We start from the raw sequence: 21,304 nt of genomic DNA, 5'->3' as shown, positions 1-21,304 counted from the left end.
TTTGGATTGGTGGATACATCTCATTATTGTAATCTTTTTTTGAATATTCGATGAGAATTGTTGACGTCAACCGTCTGTATTCAAAGGAGGGAGATGCTATGCTACTAGCTTCATGCCATGAATATGCACAGCCATCTCGACACAACTAAAATATAAATTGTTTTTTCTCAAAGTTGTTGGGATGCCACGTCCTACTTATATCAGTACACTCGTAACAACTTAAGCATCACGAAACTTATATTTGATCAAATAAACCTCACATAGCAATTTAGCCATTCCTTTTTTTTTGTTGACCAAATTCGACACACTCTCATTGACCTCCATACAAAAACTCCTTGCTTGGTGGGCAAAACAACGAAAACACGCCACTTGCTGGAGGGAGATAGATTTTCCACCGAATTGGGCCTCTCTCTTCCTCTCTGTGAATGTCTATTTTTGACGCATTAATTCCACGTGGTTAAAGGGTTAATTCCGCGTGGTTACAAGGTTAAAACAGAAACAATTTAAAGGTTAAGAGTTTAGGCATTAGTTCAGAGTGGTTAAGGTTAGGGCTATGGTTTGGGGAGGCTTAAAACAAAAGAATTAAAAACGACATGCCTATGTATCATCAGTATTCATAGTATTCTTAGTGCATGCTAGAGCATTGTGAATATGAACTGCCGTTGTGCACTGGTCTGAGCAGCGTGCTCCGAGCCTCGTAAGTTCGCGCCCAGTGCTGGGCGAAATAGTGACCAGCCTTTGCCTACATTAGGCCCACAAGTTCATTGCGTTTATTTCAATGTTTTCAAGAAGTGAAACGAATAGTCTGATAATTTACACATCAAAGAAAATTGTCTGAGCTCAACAAAATCGTCTTTGGATAGGCTCAAATACATAAACATCTTGACAGCTTTAAGAAATACAATATTAAAGCCACACAATACAGGAATAATTATAATATTAAGGTAAGATTTGAATGGAGAAAGCTGATCCGAGGGCAGCGCTGCTTTTCTTTCGATCCTATCAGTATCGACACATGGTCTAACGACGCACTTAGCGAATTAACGTTCTCTCTACATGCTTGTTTGGGTAACACTTTAAAAGTTGGCTCGTAAATAACGATGCATCTGGTACAATCATCATAATGCAAAAGTTACATCACAACTGGGAAACAAGGCCCTGGATTAGTTTTTTAAGATAATCTGGCCAAAGCTTGTGTCACAGTAAAGGTAGAATGATCAGGTAATCACATGATTTAGCATCGAGAGGGGAGTGAAAGACAGAGACCAATGGTTGTGTGTTTGCGACATACTTTTTAACTTGGAGCGCACTTTGTTTGCAAACTTCTTTATGTCTGTCATCAGCTGCTCCAGCTCTGCCTTAGTTTCTGTTGATAGAAAGTTTTAAAAAAACACATTTGAATGTGAGTTTGTTTCTGATTCTTCCAGCAAAGAAGAAAATAACATCAAAAGACCCCCAGCCATATCACCAGATGCTGAAAAGCTTTAATACTACTGAAACATCTTCCCGAGAGGGGTAAAAGATTCCTAAATAAACCAAAAGAATACATCAAATGGAAGATCAGGGATGCTTTGGTGGTGATGACCTAGTTCCTGTCCCACATCAGCCAGCTCCCAGCATCAGTCATCTTCTCAGTGGGCTGCACAGACCACACCACCCACACAGAGATATGGTAATTTCACCCTACTTCTAAGCCCCACATACGGTTTTGGGCTAGGTCTCAACAGTCAAAACAAGTGGGTAAGACAGCCAGTCTCTGTTATGGTATGTGTGAGGAACATTAACCCTAACCCTGGCTCTTCTCGCTAATCATGCATCAGAATGCAGCAGCAGTGTTGTTCCAGCCCCAGCACTGACAACTCATTTCTGCCTGCTGTGACCCTGACAACGAGGGTAGGCTGAGTGTGTGACAAAACACGGAGGTCAAGTTCATCTGTTGCAGATGATGACGAGCTTGTGTGTGTCACTGTCGGCAGCACATTAATGGGGGCAAAGGTCTTCTCTAACCTGCATTAATGATGCAGGGTTCTTCTTCTACTTTGACAGGGACCTCGGAGCACATAGACGTGTTAAGGCTTAGATACATCCAATGACATGATGAGACAATAGGTTGGAAGAAATCGCGCCTAAATCGTCATTTCATCAAATAACAGGTCCCATGCTTCTCTCTAGGTGTAGCGCTAGGGTAGTAACTGCCCTATCGATCAGGGCAGGGGTGTCAAACTCATTTTGCCCCACGGGCCACACTTAAAATTGGTTGCATTTCCTCTCTGTGAAAATTAGAAAAACATAGTCCGCTATCCATCACTTTTGGAATTTTCGATGCTCCCTGACTGTCTAGAATTTTTTTTGATTACTGTTAGCAAGCTGGTCAGGTGAAGAAACTATAAATGTAGGTCCATTATCATTTCTACAGTTTCGATTAGTTTTTATTGAGATTGTTTCCCCTCAAAAAAATAATGTTATATATTTATTTTACTCCACTTCTCCTCTAATGACAGCAAAACAGATCAACAAATTAAAGCATTTCTCTCTGTACTTCAGTGAAATGTCATGAGTGTCACTGTGAATTCAACACACAGACACTTCCCTACGCTATGCTAGCTAAAGTGCTTTGGTAATTACACCAATATTAATTTAATAAGACTTAATGGGAGATGGAACATTGCATCGCTCTCCAAATGCAACCCAAGGGAAAATTGCCCCACGGGAGTAGTCTATAATTCGAATATATTCATATATTTCACATGACTTGTCTGTATCTGTCGATGAATATAAATCAGATGCAAATGGAGGGTTTCTTTTTCCATCAGCGTCTTAAGCCATGTGGTTCTTCTCAAGCCTTAAATGAACCTCTCTGCAAGGCCAGACCTGTCTGGCCAATCAGAATGCATTGGAGATGAGTGCTTATTAGAGAAATCTCTTAATTAATTGGCCATGTTGAATAGTTTTTGATTGATAAAAAATAGGAGCATTTTTGGGGTGCCAAATGCAGCCAAGCATGACTACATGTATTATTGTATACAATGCAATTAAATTACTATATTATCACTTCCAAATAAAACAGAAGGATATTTAAACACTAATTAAAATGAAGATGTGGCACACTGACTCACTAACTTGCATACTGAAAGTAAGTGTGGTGTGAATTCAAACCCCCTCTTGGGGTCATGGCCTGTATTGTTCAGTGAACGAGGATGAGATGAGGGTCACACACGTCTCTCCAGGGAGTGAGTGACCTTCCACATCAACAACACCAAAGTCCTCATGCCAGGGCTGGGGTCAATGCATTTGAACTCCATTCAGTCCATTCACATAATGGGCTTTTCTCCACTTCAATTCAACAAGTAAATTCTTAAATTCCTGAACTTGTTTGAAGAGTTGAACAACCATTGTTTCAGAGTCTCCTCTCCTTTTCACACACTACCTGTGCTGCTATCACTGATAAGAAAACAGTAGGGGTGTGAGAAGAATACATTGCGGTTTGAGAGTAACATTGGGCTTGCTATTGTAGCATGTGGGCTCAACAGATATTAACTCTTGATTTATAACTAGGCTGTAATGAAAGAGTGAGGTTCAGAGGTGACATGCACTACCTATGACTGTGTTTGTGAGTATGTGTGTGTGTAGGAGGCAGATAGAGGTGATACCATTTCACAAACATCTCTCCCAACTCATTTCATGACCTACCACCTACCCTTTCCCTCTCCCTTGTTCTATCGCTCATCCTTTCATCCAGGGAGGAAGAGTAGAGAAGAGAGCCTTACTTTCGTCAGGATTGGGGGCGGCCAAGATGGCGCTGTGTTGTCTCTTCACCTCCTCCACCTTCTCTGAGAGCTCCTCGATGAAGCCTCGGATCTCCTCCACCTGGTACAACAGAGAGGGAGACATTATACAACAAGCCCACTTGAGGAGGCCATCCACAAGCAGACCAGGTAATGATGTAGAACCCAGAAAGAAGCCCATTAAAAAAAACATAACATCTATACTTAATATGATTTCTGTTTGTACAAATGTGTTATATCATCACTCAGATTTGGGGAGACAAAAAATCTGTTAGCATGTTAGAGGCCAATTGCCTAATCAAAACAGGCAAGCAAACATAGAACTATTCACTTGATGTAGGCCATGCAGTCTCTTCTGTGTAGATATGCTGCTTAGTATACAGCGAAGCCCTTAGCCCAATATAACAGTCATAAATACGTCAAACAGTATTGGGCCCATTCCATTCCAACTCCCCTTCTATCTATCAGCCCTATCACAGCACACCACACTTTGTTATAGGCTCAGTGATGTCATCAGCGTGCAGTGTGTCTATAGGGAGCTGGTCTAAATATCACTCCTGGAGGAGAGAGACAGAGATGTTGGTTACGTCAATGTTTATATTCCACCACTACAGACGCTGCACAGTGCCTGGTAGCTAGGGAGATTCTCAGCTGAGTATGGTGCTACTCTACAGCTCAGCAGGGTGTAGTATTTAAGTGTGCTGTTCGAGAGCTCAGACACTGCATGTGGGCAGCCTGATGGGAAAACGCCTGTTAAAGTAGAGGGAGACAATGCCAGGAAGACTTCAATGAGTCATAGAGAGAGACAAGTGCGAGAGCAGAGGGGATTTAAGTTATTATACCATCACAGTCTCTGTGGAATAAGGTGTATTTAGAGCTAAATTCAATTTATTTATTTATTTATCCACCTTTATTTGATCAGGTAAGTTGATTAAGAATGCATTGTCTTGGGAATATAGGAAGTGTTGCATCATAGGAGAGGTGAGGGGGAGGTTTGAATAAGCCAGTCGGAGGGTAAGGGATTGGATGATAAATTAATGAAATCAGCAGGTTCAGTACAGTACTGCATGTACCATGCTAATGTCAAACACAGATAGCTCATCTCTATGGTCGGTCCTTAGATAGCACCATAGAGGCATACACTACCGTTCAAAAGTTTGGGGTCTTTTATTGTCCATTAAAATAACATCAAATTGATCAGAAATACAGTGTAGACATTGTTAATGTTGTAAATGGCTATTGTAGCTGGAAACGGCAGATTTTTAATGGAATATCTACATAGACGTACAGAGGCCCATTATCAGCAACCATCAATCAGTCCTGTGTTCCAATGGCACGTTGTGTTTGCTAATCCAAGTTTATCATTTTAAAAGGCAAATTGATCACTAGAAAACCCTTTTGCAATTATGTTAGCACAGCTGAAAACTGTTGTGCTGATTAAAGAAGCAATAAAACTGGCCATCTTGGGAATAGTTGAGTATCTGGAGCATCAGCAATTGTGGGTTCGATTACAGGCTCAAAATGTCCAGAAACAAAGAACTTTCTTCTGAAACTCATCAGTCTATTCTTGTGCTGAGAAATGAAGGCTATTCCATGCGAGAAATTGCCAAGAAACTGAAGATCTCGTACAACGCTGTGTACTACTCCCTTCACAGAACAGCGCAAACTGGCTCTAACCAGAATAGAAAGAGGAGTGGGAGGCCCCGGTGCACAACTGAGCAAGAGGACAAATACATTAGAGTGTCTAGTTTGAGAAACAAGTGCCTCACAGTTCCTCAACTGGCAGCTTCATTAAATAGTACCCGCAAAACACCAGTCTCAACGTCAACAGTGAAGACGCGACTACGGGATGCTGACCTTCTAGGCAGAGTTGCAAAGAAAAAGCCATATCTCAGACTGCCCATCTTAATCTTTTCTTTGCAACTCTGCCTAGGTCAGCATCCTGTTGACGTTGAAACTGGTGTTTTGCGGGTACTATTTAATGTGATTTTCTTTCGAAAACAAGGACATTTCTAAGTGACCCCAAACTTTTGAACGGTAGTGTATGTTTGATGGCTTAATTTTGATGTGTATCTAGACACGGCATGGGCTCTTTGATGACTGATCCCTTACTGTGGGAGAGGGCAGCTCGCGGAAGACGTGTCTGAAGTAATGACGCAGGGGCTTGAACATCTGTAATTGGGAGCGCAAGACATTGCCTACAGTGAGATCTATTGACTTCAGAGCTCAAAAGCTGAGCACGAACAGGGCAACCCCGCTGCTTCACGCATATCAAGGGCCTGTTCTATTATGGAAGTAGCTAGTGTTAGAAACTGGATCAACTCCAGATGAATTGCAGTAGACATCCTCAACTCAGAGTCAGCACCACTTACTGAACTAGGGCTGCACGATATGGGCAAAAAAAATCGAATAGCGATTTCTTTACCAAATATTGTTATTTGAAGCGCGATATAGATCAAAACACTTGAGTGAAGTGTTGGAATCATAGAAATATAATGACTTACAGTGTATATTAAGACGCAAACTGGAAAGCAGCATCATTCTTGTTTGGAACAATCGGTTGACTGCATATGACCCAACAGAACAGCATGCAAATTTATATTGAATCTAACAGTGAGGAGGAGGAACTGCGCTGCTTGAGTGACAGGGGGCGGGGCTTGGTGTGTGTGGGAAGCAGCCACAAGAGGAGAAAACTATAAAAACGGATGTTACACGGCTGAGATGTGTTTCAAAATATTGCATGCGATATGGATCTCTTGCGATATGGATATTGCACATGTAAATTCTGCGATTTCGATGTGAATTTGATTAATTGTGCTGCCCTAGGCTGAACTTTCCGTGGCCTTCTCCTGTCCACGGAAACCAATGCTAAAGGAGCTAGCCTATATTTGTGTAAATGCTGCTGGTGGGTTTTGTTTTCTGGCCCAAATATGGTCCACATCTAGAAGATAACCACTTACCTTTTGGCCCAGTTACCACATGAAATTATGGTCCACAAGTAGGCCAGGTCTGGTTGCCATACATTAACCAGATGTTCGCTGTGAAAAAGCTAGACCTGCCCATAAGCAAAGTGCCAACTCTCCCCTAGTGCGCATATCCCACATTCGTACCAAATCTGGACCATATGACAAGTTTCTGTGCCAGCACTAAGCCATATATGTTGCACCAACAAACCAGATCTGGCCAACAGTCGGCTGCTGTCTGTGTTAGGATTAAAACTGTGTAAAAGAGTAAGATGCAAATGGTGGGAGAGGAAGGCAAGCCAAACGTTGCTTCAGCACATTGTTATTTAACCTCAAATACAGGTTTCTTGTTTGCAACTTTAGATGACGCTAATGGGACCTCTTAGCTAAATTACAAGTATTTCAGCAGAGATATAAAAGGCACTTTGTTAAACATTTACATTATAGTCATTTAGTAGACGCTCTTATCCAGAGCGACTTACAGTTAGTGAGTGCATACATGTTTTTCCCCCAACTGGTCCCCCGTGGGAATCGAACCCACAACCCTGGCGTTGCAAGCGCCATGCTCTACCAACTGAGCTACACGGGACTACAATGTTTTGAATAATTTAATGGACCTCAGAATTTAGTTGTCCTGTGCAGTGCCTGTGTATAGAGTTTGTGTACATCTCAGTGGTGTACATACACAGAGCACCCGTCGCTCACATAGCACACACACACACACACACACACACACACACACACACACACACACACACACACATCTGGGGCTTACCTGTACAAAGAACTCATCCATAAATCGATCTTTTTCCATGTTGACTGCCACATCATCTTCTTCCTCAGTCTCCTTCCCCTAAAGGTAAATAGACATGGCAATATTAACAGAGCAGAAATTAATACATTTTCAAATGTGGATATAAAAAAATGCATCTAAAAAGCATCGAAGACCATCTGCAAAGAACCTGAAAACCGAATAAAACATTTACTGGCAATTTCCACATTTGACATGCCTAGTGCAACCCTACCAGCTAATATAATGTCAACAACAAAGCAAAATAATTATTCACAGCCAGAGAAAAATTCACCTGTGATGACACAGGATATGATTGATCCTCAAAAAGAAGGCGAAATCAGGGAAGGAAAGCTCTCTCCAGGGGAATCGTGAAGGAAGTGCTATCGTTATCACAGAGGCCTTGGCAGCTGGGGGTAGATGCAATGAATCCTAAAAAGCATTAATGTTTAATTCCTCTACCAGAGGGGGTCCTTGGAGAGGTTCAGGATGTGGGCACAGGGTCAGGGTTCACCTCCCCTGTATGCTGTCTCTGTCACATCTCCTACATTTACAGTTTATTCATCTTATCTAGAGCGACATACAGTTAGTGCATTCATCTTAAAGATGCAATATGTAACTTTTTGGGCTACCTGACAAACTTCACATAGAAATGTGAGTTATTGATCGGTCATTCTAATTGAAAAGTGGTAGATCTGTTCTAGGGGCGGCAGGTAGCCTGGCGGCTAGGAGCTTTGGGCCAGTCACTGAAAGGTAGCTGGATCGAATCCCCAAGGTAAACATCTGTCGTTCTGCCCCTGAGCAGGGCAGTTAACCCACTGTTCCCCGGGCGCCGATGACGTGGATGTCAATTAAGGCAGCCCCCCGCACCTCTCTGATTCAGAGGGGTTGGGTTAAATGCGGAAGACACATTTCTGTTGAATGCATTCAGTTGTACAACTGACTAGGTATCCCCCTTTTTTGTTGTTTTTGTGCTTAAGTTCAGATTTTTCGTCTTTTACTTTGGGTTTTGTACACCAGCTTCAAACAGCTGAAAATACAATATTTTTGGTTATGGAAAATATATTTCACAGCGGTTTAGATGGTACAATGATTCTCTACACTATACTTGCTTGTTTTGTCACATAAACTGAAATTAGGCTAACTATTATAATGTTTGGGCTGAGCGATTTCTGCATAGTGCATCTCTAAGATAGCTAGGTGGACAAACCACATATCTCAGTTATAGTAAGTACATTTTTCCTCAATAAAGTAGCTATCAGCAAAGTCAGTGCTAGTAAGGAGGGAAAAAGTCAAGTGTGAGTGTTAGTTCACGAAAGGATGTGGGATTACTTAAGATACTCTTTGAAGAGGTAGGGTTTCAGACATTTTTGGAAAATGGGCAAGGACTCCGCTGTCCTAGCCTCAGGGGGTGGCAGAACGGAGTACTCAGGTTGGGGTGTAGGGTTTGAACATAGCCTGAAGGTAGGGAGGGGCAGTTCCCCTTGCAGCTCCGTAGGCAAGCACCATGGTCTTGCGGTGGATGCGACCTTCAACTGGAAGCCAGTGGAGTGTTCGGAGGAGCAGGGTGACATGCGAGAACTCGGGAAGGTTAGGGTTAGTTGCATGAGAAGTTGCAGGGGTTTGATGGCACAAGCAGGGAGCCCTGCCAACAGCGAGTTGCAGTAGTCCAGACGGGAGATGACAAGTGCCTGGATTAGGACCTGCGCCGAATCCTGTGTGAGGTAAGGTCGTACTCTACGGATGTTGTAGAGCATGAACCTGCATGAACTATGAGAGAGCCTGAACCATCTTTGCGGAGAACAACAGGGTGTTGTCCAGGGTCACGACAAGGTTCTTTGCACTCTGGGAAGGGGACACTGTGGAGTTGTCAACCGTGGTGGAGAGGTCATGGAGCGGTCAGGCCTTTCCCGGGAGGAAGAGCAGCCCCGTCTTGTTGAGGTTGAGCTTGAGGTGGTGGGCCGACATCCAAGTTGAGATGTCTGCCAGGCACGCAGAGATGCGTTTCGCCACCTGGGTGACAGAAGGTGGGGAAGGAGAAAAGTAGTTGAGCGTCTTCCGCATAGCAATGATAGGAGAGAACATGTGAGGATATGACGGAGCTGAGTGACTGGTGTATAGAGAGAAGAGGAGAGGGCCTAGAACCGAGCCTTAGGGGACACCAGTAGTGAGAGCACGTGGTGCAGACACCAATCTTCTCCACGTCACCTGGTAAGAGCAGCCATCAGGAAATGAGCTTATCAAGCTGTCAAGCTCATTGAGGAACTCTCCAAGTGCACCTGGTGGGCGATAGATGACAACAATATTAAGCTTGAGTGGACAAGTGACAGTGACAACATAGTGTTTGAATTAGTAGGACATATGGAAGATGTGCCCTCGGTTCATTATAAATTGCTCTATACAAGCTCAAATTAAGAAAGTGATGTTTAGATTTCCTATTATGTTTAGATTTCAATAGTACACTACACATACAGTGCATTCGGAAAGTATTCAGACCCCTTCCCTTTTTCTACATTTTGTTCCGTTACAGCCTTATTCTAAAATTGATTAAACAAATAAAAATCCTCATCAATCTACACACAATACCCCATAATTACTAAGCGAAAACAGTTTTTTTAAAAATTATGTTTGCAAATGTATTTAAAATAAAAAACAGAAATACCTTATTTACATAAGTATTCAGACCCTTTGCTATGAGACTCGAAATTGAGCTCAGGTGCATCCTGTTTCCATTGATCATCCTTGAGATGTTTCTACAACTTGATTGGAGTCCACCTGTGGTAAATTCAATACAGTGGCCTCCATCATTCTTAAATGGAAGAAGTTTGGAACCACCAAGACTCTTCCTAGACTCTTCCAAACTCAGTAAAAGGCACATGACAGCCCGCTTAGAGTTTGCCAAAAGGCACCTAAAGACTCTCAGACCATGAGAAACAAGATTCTCTGTTCTGATGAAACCAAGATTTAACTCTTTGGCCTGAATGCCAAGCATCACGTCTGGAGGAAACCTGGCACCATCCCTACGGTGAAGCATAGTGGTGGCAGCATCATGCTGTGGGTATATTTTTCAGCAGCTGGGACTGGGAGACTAGTCAGGATCGAGGGAAAGATGAACGGAGCAAAGTACAGAGAGATCCTTGATGAAAACCTGCTCCAGAGTGCTCAGGACCTCAGACTGGGGCGAAGGTTCACCTTCCAACAGGACAACGACCCTAAGCACACAGCCAAGACAATGCAGGAGTGGCTTCTGGACAAGTCTCTGAATGTCCTTGAGTGGCTCAGCCAGAGCCCGGACTTGAACCCGATCGAACATCTCTGAAGAGACCTGAAAATAGCTGTGCAGCGACGCTCCCCATCCAACCTGACAGAGCTTGAGAGGATCTGCAGAGAAGAATGGGAGAAACTCCCCAAATACAAGTGTGCTAAGCTTGTAGCGTCATACCCAAGAAGACTTGAGGCTGTAATCGCTGCCAAAGGTGCTTCAACAAAGTACTGAGTAAAGGGTCTGAATACTTATGTAAATGTGATATTTACGTTTTATATACATTTGAAAAAAAAAAAAATGAACAACCTGTTTTTGCTTTGTCATTATGGGTATTGTGTGTTGATTGATGAGGAAAAAAACAAAAATCATCAATTTTAGAATAAGGCTGTAACGTAACAAAATGTGGAAAATGTCAAGGGGTCTGAATACTTTCCAAATGCACAGTATGACATGTTGCATACATACTCAGTCAGGCCCTTGTGATTGAAGACACACGGATCAATGACGATGTTGGTATACATGGGTGGGAAATGCTAATTTATCAACACAAGAGCCTTTGCTGCCTCAACAGCTTGAATCAGGCAATATATTTTTCTACCCATACAGATATCCACTGATCACCCATTCCCACTTACCTTTGGCCTCTATTGAGAAGTATTAGCCAGCCTCAGAGTGAAATTAGCCTGCATGAATATCGCCTTAAAGCTAGCCTGGCATGCCAGGATTCGAGACGCCTGTAGTAGCATCAAGACATCAAGGCTAGTGAACAAGCAGGAAACCAGAGGAAGATAGATCCAATTATATCATTCCAAAGATATCCAGCAAATAGGATCTAAATATACTTGGGGCAAAATGCAATTTGCAGAAAAATGCTATTGATGCCATTGTAAACCATGCTTATCTAGAAGCATGTTGGATTTAGACTTTACTCATTACAGTAACAAACTAATAAGGCTAATGTAACTATTTGCATTTCATAATAAAATCTTCAAAATGTAATCAAGGTCTGAGTACTAGTAAAGCACAGATGCGATTCTTTGTTCCACAATAAAAAAAATTATAGGACACTTGAGAGTTGACAACCAGAGAGGTGGAGGATGATGATGAACCTAATAGTCCCCATGGAAGTAGTGGGGGAGCGTTTTCACCGTCACACACTCATCCTGCTCCTACACATGGGCTGTGGGAGGGCACAGGAAGGGAGACAATGGTTCCCGGCTCCATGCTGCTACACCATAGTCATTACAGCCATCAGCCCACACTGACACCACATTATCTCCATTAGCCTACACGTTCCACACCACAAAGAAATACACACAAACTTACACTCAAACACATGTCAGCACATGTACACACACACAAACATCCTCCTCTCACCCACACACCCACCCTCCTCTCACACAAGAGAGAGAAAGAAGGGGGACCACTCCAGACCCCCCTTCTCTGGTGAGGGAGGACATGCCTTCTCACGACCGCCGGTCTGCCGACTCACTCTTTAACTCCAGCTCCATCTGCACTAGCAGCACACTCATCATCACACTCATCAGAGAGAGAGAGTCGTCAATGCTGTCACTGGCAAGTGTTACATAATATGTCAAGTGGTCAAATGGAACCATCAATAACATTACTGAAGTGTCATAGCTGACTAAAAAGTAAAGATATTATCCAGACAACATGTAAGCATTATATACCAACCAAGTACTGGCCATGGGCAGTTTGGACAATCCCATTGCTTTATGCTGTGGCTGTTCTACAATCAATGAGAGGCCCTCGAGAAGTACAGCCTCTAGAGGTTTTCATAATGGGCACCAGTGAATACACAATTCAACACTAACAGACATGATACATCTCTGAGAATACACCAAGATCGCAAACAACTAAGAATATCATTGGTATGGCACTATAACCATTGGACAATAGTGATGGGGGGGGATCTATACAGTTACATATTGGGATATAATTTTTACGCAAGTTGGCTGTACCTGCAGCAAAACTCCAGTATTTTTCCTTCATAGCTTGTTCTCCATCTTCTTTTTAAATAGGGAGTCAATTTGTTTTCAGCATTTTTTTCCCTTGACTGATCAAAATGTGTTTTCTCATGGCTCTCTCTTGTCCCTCTGCAGCAGACATATTGTGAGCAATATATTTGGAACATCGAATCGCAATAAAATCCCAGTATCAAGTTGCAATATATATCGTATCGTGATAATATCGTATTGTGAGGTCCCTGGCAATTCCCAGCCCTATTGCACAACATACAAACCAACATGTCCACTCATGCCCGTACACTTTTTGACTCAAATGCCTGTGTGATGATTCCACACCGCCACCGGGTTTTTTCTCAGACCCCATCTCCAGTCAGATGCATGCAGGACATGGCACAGGTGTTAATAAGGCACAGCCCCGTTGGCGGACTACAGGATCTGAATACACAAAACCATCTATGCCCAATTCCATTGGCTTCCTATGGTCTCAAAAACAGCTAATTAAATTCATAGCTGTCGCCAGAATCCATGCACATTGAGTAAAGATTAAATTAGACATGGGATGATGAAACTAATTAGGGACTGAGGTGTAGCTGGATCTACTCAACAAGTGGCTTAGGAAGTGGATTCATCTCACCATTAGACCACTTTTGATGTCTGAAAAATGTATTGTGCTGACTTTGTCACATGTAGAACGCCTGATGTAAACAAATCAATCTAATAGCTGATATGTCAGCACCATGGACAGTGACGGAATCAGAATCCCAAAATGTTGAAGTTCAGCACCACAGAACATTGGACAGTGACTGCAACTCACCCTTGCACTGAATATGAGAGGAAATATCACCCTCCAGTCATGCTGTCTGTCGTGGTGTTTAATAGCCACCGCAGCATGACGTTCCAGTGTGAAATTGCTTTTTTAATAGCAGCAATCTGTGAAGCCTGAAATGGATTTGAACTTAATGTAGAGGTTTAACAATGACTGGGCAGTCATACACTGCATGACCAAAAGTATGTGGACACCTGCTCATCGAACATCTGGCTACGTGATAATTGCAGCTCAATGGGTGTAACTATTGTTGACAATTTCGATACCTTTTGGAAACAAAACACGTTTTATAAGGAGGATGGGATCTACCCAAATAATTTGGGTTCCTGGATCCTTTCACAGCATTATAAGGTGGCGTTGAGATAATGACTTAGCAATGATCCAAGCCGAGGTCAGCTAATCATTACCATTGTGACGCAGAGTTGTCAAAATGCTTCAGCAAATGTACATTACATCAGGGGCGTCAGTAGTCACAACATAAGTAACCTAATTTATGTCCCTCTAACTGCCCTGAATGCCACTGCTGATCCTACAGCTATTGTGTGCAGTAATAATGTGCCTAAGAACCAGATTTATACTGTTAGCACTGAGCCGGTGTGCCCGAGGAGGCAGTCCACTGTGTGCAGCTCACCCTGCACTTACATAAAGAACATGAGCACATCTACTGCTGCTAAGCTTCCCAGTAAAGCAATAAAAACAAGTAAGCATCCCAGAAGAAAAGTGCTCAAAATAGCCCACATTAATACAGTGGTAGCAATACAAGGTTATAACATTTACAGAAAAGATAGAAATGCCAATCAATCAATCAATCAATTTTATTTTATATAGCCCTTCTTACATCAGCTAATATCTCGAAGTGCTGTACAGAAACCCAGCCTAAAACCCCAAACAGCTAGTAATGCAGGTGTAGAAGCACGGTGGAGGTGTTGCTGTTTATGTTCAGAACCACATTCCTGCGAAGATTAGAGAGGATCTCATGTTACATACTGTTGAAGTAATATGGCTACAGGTTAATCTGCCTCACCTAAAGCCAATTCTGGTGGGAAGCTGCTAAAGACCACCAAGTGCTAACAGTCGGTATCTGGATAACGTGTGAAATGCTTGATAATGTACAGTGGGGAGAACAAGTATTTGATACACTGCCGATTTTGCAGGTTTTCCTACTTACAAAGCATGTAGAGGTCTGTAATTTTTATCATAGGTACACTTCAACTGTGAGAGACGGAATCTAAAACAAAAATCCAGAAAATCACATTGTATGATTTTTAAGTAATTAATTTGCATTTTATTGCATGACATAAGTATTTGATCACCTACCAACCAGTAAGAAATCCGGCTCTCACAGACCTGTTAGTTTTTCTTTAAGAAGCCCTCCTGTTCTCCACTCATTACCTGTATTAACTGCACCTGTTTGAACTCGTTACCTGTATAAAAGACACCTGTCCACACACTCAATCAAACAGACTCCAACCTCTCCACAATGGCAAAGACCAGAGAGCTGTGTAAGGACATCAGGGATAAAATTGTAGACCTGCACAAGGCTGGGATGGGCTACAGGACAATAGGCAAGCAGCTTGGTGAGAAGGCAACAACTGTTGGCGCAATTATTAGAAAATGGAAGAAGTTCAAGATGACGGTCAATCACCCTCGGTCTGGGGCTCCATGCAAGATCTCACCTCGTGGGGCATCAATGATCATGAGGAAGGTGAGGGATTAGCCCAGAACTACACGGCAGGACCTGGTCAATGACCTGAAGAGAGCTGGGACCACAGTCTCAAAGAAATCCATTAGTAACACACTACGCCGCCATGGATTAAAATCCTGCAGCGCACGCAAGGTCCCCCTGCTCAAGCCAGCGCATGTCCAGGCCCATCTGAAGTTTGCCAATGACCATCTGGATGATCCAGAGGAGGAATGGGAGAAGGTCATGTGGTCTGATGAGGCAAAAATAGAGCTTTTTGGTCTAAACTCCACTCGCCGTGTTTGGAGGAAGAAGAAGGATGAGTACAACCCCAAGAACACCATCCCAACCGTGAAGCATGGAGGTGGAAACATCATTCTTTGGGGATGCTTTTCTGCAAAGGGGACAGGATGACTGCACCGTATTGAGGGGAGGATGGATGGGGCCATGTATCGCGAGATCTTGGCCAACAACCTCCTTCCTTCAGTAAGAGCATTGAAGATGGGTCGTGGCTGGGTCTTCCAGCATGACAACGACCCGAAACACACAGCCAGGGCAACTAAGGAGTGGCTCCATAAGAAGCATCTCAAGGTCCTGGAGTGGCCTAGCCAGTCTCCAGACCTGAACCCAATAGAACATCTTTGGAGGGAGCTGAAAGTCCATATTGCCCAGCGACAGCCCCGAAACCTGAAGGATCTGGAGAAGGTCTGTATGGAGGAGTGGGTCAAAATCCCTGCTGCAATGTGTGCAAATCTGGTCAAGACCTACAGGAAACGTATGATCTCTGTAATTGCAAACAAAGGTTTCTGTACCAAATATTAAGTTCTGCTTCACTGTATGTGATATCAATAGAGGTATACTATTGTCCTCTGTAGCTCAGCTGGTAGAGCACGGCGCTTGTAACGCCAAGGTAGTGGGTTCGATCCCCGGGACCACCCATACACAAAAACAAAAAAAACAAAAAATGTATGCACGCATGACTGTAAGTCGCTTTGGATAAAAGCGTCTGCTAAATGGCATATTATTATTATATTATATTATTATTATATTATATTATATTATTATTATTATTATACTTTCTGGGTGATTTAAATATTGACTGGCTTTCATCAGGCTGCCCACTCAAGAGAAAGCTTCAAACTGTAACCAGTGCCTGCAACCTGGTTCAGGTTATAAGTCAACCTACCTGGGTGGTTACAAACTGTACAGGAATTAAATCATCAACATGTATTGATCATATCTTTACTAATGCTGCAGAGATTTGTTTGAAAGCAGTATCCAAATCCATTGGATGTAGTGATCACAATATAGTAGTCATATCTAGGAAAATCTAAGTTCCAAAGGCTGGGCCTAATATTGTGTATAAGAGGTCATACAATAGGTTTTGTAGTGATTCCTATGTTGTTGATGTAAATAATATATGTTGGTCCGTGGTGTGTAATGAGGAGCCAACAGACACTGCACTTGACACATTTATGAAATTGCTTATTCCAGTTACTAATAAGCATGCACCTATTAAGAAAATGAATATAAAAACTGTTAAATCCCCGTGGATTGATGAGGAATTGAAAAATTGTATGGTTGAGAGGGATGAGGCAAAAGGAATGGCAAATAAGTCTGGCTGCACAACCGATTGGCAAACGTATTGCAAATTGAGAAATCATGTGACTAAACTGAATAAAAAGAAGAAGAAACAACACTATGAAACAAGGATAAATTACATAAAGAATGATAGTAAAAAGCTTTGGAGCACCTTAAATGACATTTTGGGAAAAAAGGCAAACTCAGCTCCATCATTCATTGAATCAGATGGCTCATTCATCACAAAACCAACTGATATTGCCAACTACTTTAATAATGTTTTTCATTGGCAAGATTAGCAAACTTAGGCATGACATGCCAGCAACAATTGCTGACACTACACATCCAAGTATATCTGCCCAAACTATGAAAGACAATCATTGGTATTTTGTAAGAATAGTAAAGCCCCCTTTACTGGCTCAAATAGCCGACCAATTAGCCTGTTACCAACCCTTAGTAAACTATTGGAAAAAAATGTGTTTGACCAGATAAAATGCTATTTTACTGTAAACAAATTGACAACAAACTTTCAGCATGCTTATAGAAAAGGACATTCAACATGCACAGCATTTACACAAATGACTGATGATTGGCTGAGAGAAATTGATGATAAAACGATTGTGGGGGCTGTTTTGTTAGACTTCAGTGCGGCTTTTGACATTATCGATCATAGTCTGCTGATGGAAAAACATATGTGTTATGGCTTTACACCCCCTGCTATAATGTGGATAAAGAGTTACTTGTCTAACAGAACACAGAGGGTGTTCTTTAATGGAAGACTCTGAAACATAATCCAGGTAGAATTAGGAATTCCCCAGGGCAGCTGTCTAGGCCCCTTGCTTTTTTCCATCTTTACTAAAGACATGCCACTGGCTTTGAGTCTATTTATGCGGATGACTCAACACTATGCATGTCAGCTACTACAGCAACTGAAATAACTGCAACACTTAACAAAGAACTGCAGTTAGTTTCGGAATGGGTGGCAAGGAATAAATAAATCCTGAATATTTCCAAAACTAAAAGCATTGTATTTGGGTCAAATCATTCCCTAAACCTCAACTACATCTCGTAATGAATAATGTGAAAATTGAGCAAGTTGAGGTGACTAAACTGCTTGGAGTAACCCTGGATTGTAGACTGTCATGGTCAAAACATACTGATACAACAGTAGCTAAGATGGGGAGAAGTATGTAGATAATTAAGCGCTGCTCTGCCTTCTTAACAACACTATCAACAAGGCAGGTCCTACAGGCCCTAGTTTTGTCGCACCTAGACTACTGTTCAGTAGTGTGGTCAGGTGCCACAAAGAGAGACTTTGGAAAATTGCAGTTGGCTCAGAACAGGGCAGCACGGCTGGCCCTTAAAAGTACATGGAGAGCTAACATTAATGACATGCATGTCAGTCTCTCCTGGCTCAGAGCGGAAGAGAGATTGACTTCATCACTGCTTGTTTTTATAAGAGGTGTCGACAAGCTGAATGTACCGAGCTGTCTGTTTGGAATACTGGCACACAGCTTGGACACATTTTTACATTTTAGTCATTTAGCAGACGCTCTTATCCAGAGCGACTTACAGGAGCAATTAGGGTTAAGTGCCTTGCTCAAGGGCACAGACAGATTTTTCACCTAGTCGGCTCGGGGATTAGAACCAGCGACCTTTCGGTTACTGGCACGCTCTTAACCACTAAGCTACCTGCCGACCCTGGACACCCATGCATACTCCACAAGACATGCCACCAGAGGTCTCTTCACAGTCCCCAAGTCCAGAACAGACTATGGGAGGCGCACAGTACTACATAGAGCCATGACTACATGGAACTATTCTAGATCAGGTAACTGATGCAAGCAGTTGAATCAGATTATTATTATTTTTTATCAGGTAAAAATAAACCTTATGGAACAACAGGGACTGTGAAGAGACACACACAAGGGTATAGACACATGCATACGCACACGTTGTGATATTGTTGTATGGTGGTATTAAACATTTTGTACTGTAGATCGGTAGTGGTGTAATAATGTCATATGATGTACTGTTTTATATTTTGTTTTATATGTAATGTAAATGCTTTAATATGTTTGGACCCCAGGAAGAGTAGCTGCTGCCTTGGCAGCAGCTAATGGGGATCCCTAATAAATACAAATCTCATTCCAAAATCATTGCCATTAATATAGAGTTGGTCCCCCCTTTGCTGCTATAACAGCCTCCACTCTTCTGGGAAGGCTTTCCACTAGATGTTGGAACATTGCTGCGGGGACTTGCTTCTTTTCAGCCACAAAAGCATTAGTGAGGTTGGGCACTGATGTAGGGCGATTAGGCCTGGCTCGCAGTCGCCATTCCAATTCATCCCAAAGGTGTTTGATTGGGTTCAGGTCAGGGCTCTGTGCAGGCCAGTCAAGTTCTTCCACAACGATCGAGACAAACCATTTCTGTATGGACCTCGCTTTGTGCAGGGGGCATTGTCATGCTGAAACAGGAAAGGGGCCTTCCCCAAACTGTTGCTACAAAGTTGGTAGCACAGAATCGTCTAGAATGCCATTGTATGCTGTAGCGTTAAGATTTCCCTTAACTGGAACTAAGGGGCCTAGCCCAAACCATGAAAAACAGCCCCAGACCATTATTCCTCCTCCACCAAACTTTACAGTTGGCACTATGCATTGGGGCAGGTAGCGTTCTCCTGGCATCCGCCAAACCCAGATTTGTCCATCGGACTGCCAGATTGTGAAGCATGATTCATCACTCCAGAGAACGCGTTTCCACTGCTCCAGAGTCCACTGCTCCAATGGCGGCGAGCTTTACACCACTCCAGCCGACACTTGGCATTGAGCATGGTGATCTTAGGCTTGTGTGCAGCTGCTCGGCCATGGAAACCCATTTCATGAAGCTCCCGACAAACAGTTATTGTGCTGAAGATGCTTCCAGAGGTAGTTTGGAACTCGGTAGTGAGTGTTGCAACCGAGGACAGATGATTTTTACGCGCTACACGCTTCAAAACTTGGCGGTCCCGTTCTGTGAGCTTGTGTGGCCTACCACTTCGTGGCTGAGCCATTGTTGCTTCTAGATGTTTCCACTTCACAATAACAGCACTTACAGTTGACCGGGGCAGCTCTAGCAGGGCAGAAATGTGACGAACTGACTTGTTGGAAAGGTGGCATCCTATGACGGTGCCACGTTGAAAGTCACTGAGCTCTTCAGTATGGGCCATTCTACTGCCAATATTTGTCTATGGAGATCGCATGGCTGTGTGCTCGTTTTTATACACCTGTCAGCAAAGGGTGTGGCTGAAATAGCTGAATCCACTAATTTGAAGGGGTGTCTTTTGCCAGTGTAGTTTATGTAACAAACTGGCCCCATCTATAAGAAGAAAAATCTTGATTGTCTGTGAAACCATTCCTAGATGACATATGGGATATCACTCATGTGAGATGGACTGTGATTGGTCAGTGTGGTCCCTCCAGGGGAGAAACCAGGTGTTAACTGTCATCCACAGATGCTAAAGCAGCTCCTCTGAGAACTGAGAAATGCCCCCTTTCCCCAGCTGTGTGTGTGTGTGTGTGTGTGTGTGAGAGATAGAGAGGGAGCGCTAAAGAGATACAGTATATAGAGAGAAACGTGATTTATAATGTGTGATGTTAGTAAGGTTTCACTGAGATGTGAATTGACTCAAGATCGTTAATAAACACTTGGATAAAGCCTATCGGATAAAAGACAACTAGCCTATGTGGAATTAAGGGGGAAAAGAAAAGCATTATATCTAGACATTCAGAGAAGGCCAGTTCATAAAATAATAGTTAATACGTCGTTTTTCTATAGGGCTGAAGCTAGAAGCAGACTAGCTAGACTATAAGGGAAATCACATTGGGGAAAAAAAGTTTCGCGCGCGTTTATGAACAATTCCCATTTAAAGACGATGTACAACAACTAGCCTATTAATGGACAACAGCCTACAACACCTGACGGGTGCCAATGTTTTCACCGTCCTCTCACACGTTGCGTTTCCATATGGACATGTGGAACAACTTTTACTTTGATAGCCTACTAAGCTAAACTGATCCCCAGAAATGTACACCATTGTTATAAAATCACAGTAAATTAAACATTTTAAGAGGTCCTACTCTAAGACAGCTGCTTTCCACCTCCAAAAAAAGAAGTGAGGCGCACCTACCGCCCAACACTTCCAAATAACCACCTTTTGCTTCTGGGGTCTCTAGAGTAGAATTAAAAATATAAATAACTTACCACCCTAAGCTCGTGTGTACGGTCCTTCATCGTGAATCACGACTTTTCCACTTGTTTCTCCAACACCTCTCCAACTTGGTAGATGCTCCTTATATCCGTACTCTCGAGTCAGGGTTTTTATTTTATTTTCCGACGGGTGATGAGAGCGGCGGGCGCGCGCAAGGGGTGTAGATCAATCGAGAGCGC

General features: G+C 42.8%; 1 protein-coding gene across 2 annotated transcripts in view; it reads right to left on the bottom strand.

Moving 5' to 3' along the window:
- The window catches only part of LOC121551408 (syntaxin-1A), a 33,746-nt gene extending 12,483 nt beyond the window's left edge, over positions 1-21,263 (bottom strand). For both annotated transcript variants that reach the window (XM_041864047.1, XM_041864049.2), the window contains exons 1-4: positions 21,119-21,263; positions 7,524-7,601; positions 3,768-3,867; positions 1,292-1,366 (exon numbers count right to left, since the gene is read on the bottom strand). In XM_041864047.1, coding sequence (XP_041719981.1) covers positions 1,292-1,366; positions 3,768-3,867; positions 7,524-7,601; positions 21,119-21,148 — 283 coding nt within the window. In that variant the 5' untranslated portion in view covers positions 21,149-21,263. The remainder of the gene's footprint in view (positions 1-1,291; positions 1,367-3,767; positions 3,868-7,523; positions 7,602-21,118) is intronic.
- Positions 21,264-21,304: the final 41 nt, after the last annotated feature.

The sequence above is a fragment of the Coregonus clupeaformis genome, chromosome 35, assembly GCF_020615455.1.
Source record: "Coregonus clupeaformis isolate EN_2021a chromosome 35, ASM2061545v1, whole genome shotgun sequence".
Lineage (NCBI taxonomy): Eukaryota > Metazoa > Chordata > Actinopteri > Salmoniformes > Salmonidae > Coregonus > Coregonus clupeaformis.
This window is presented reverse-complemented; position numbering and strand designations above follow the sequence as displayed.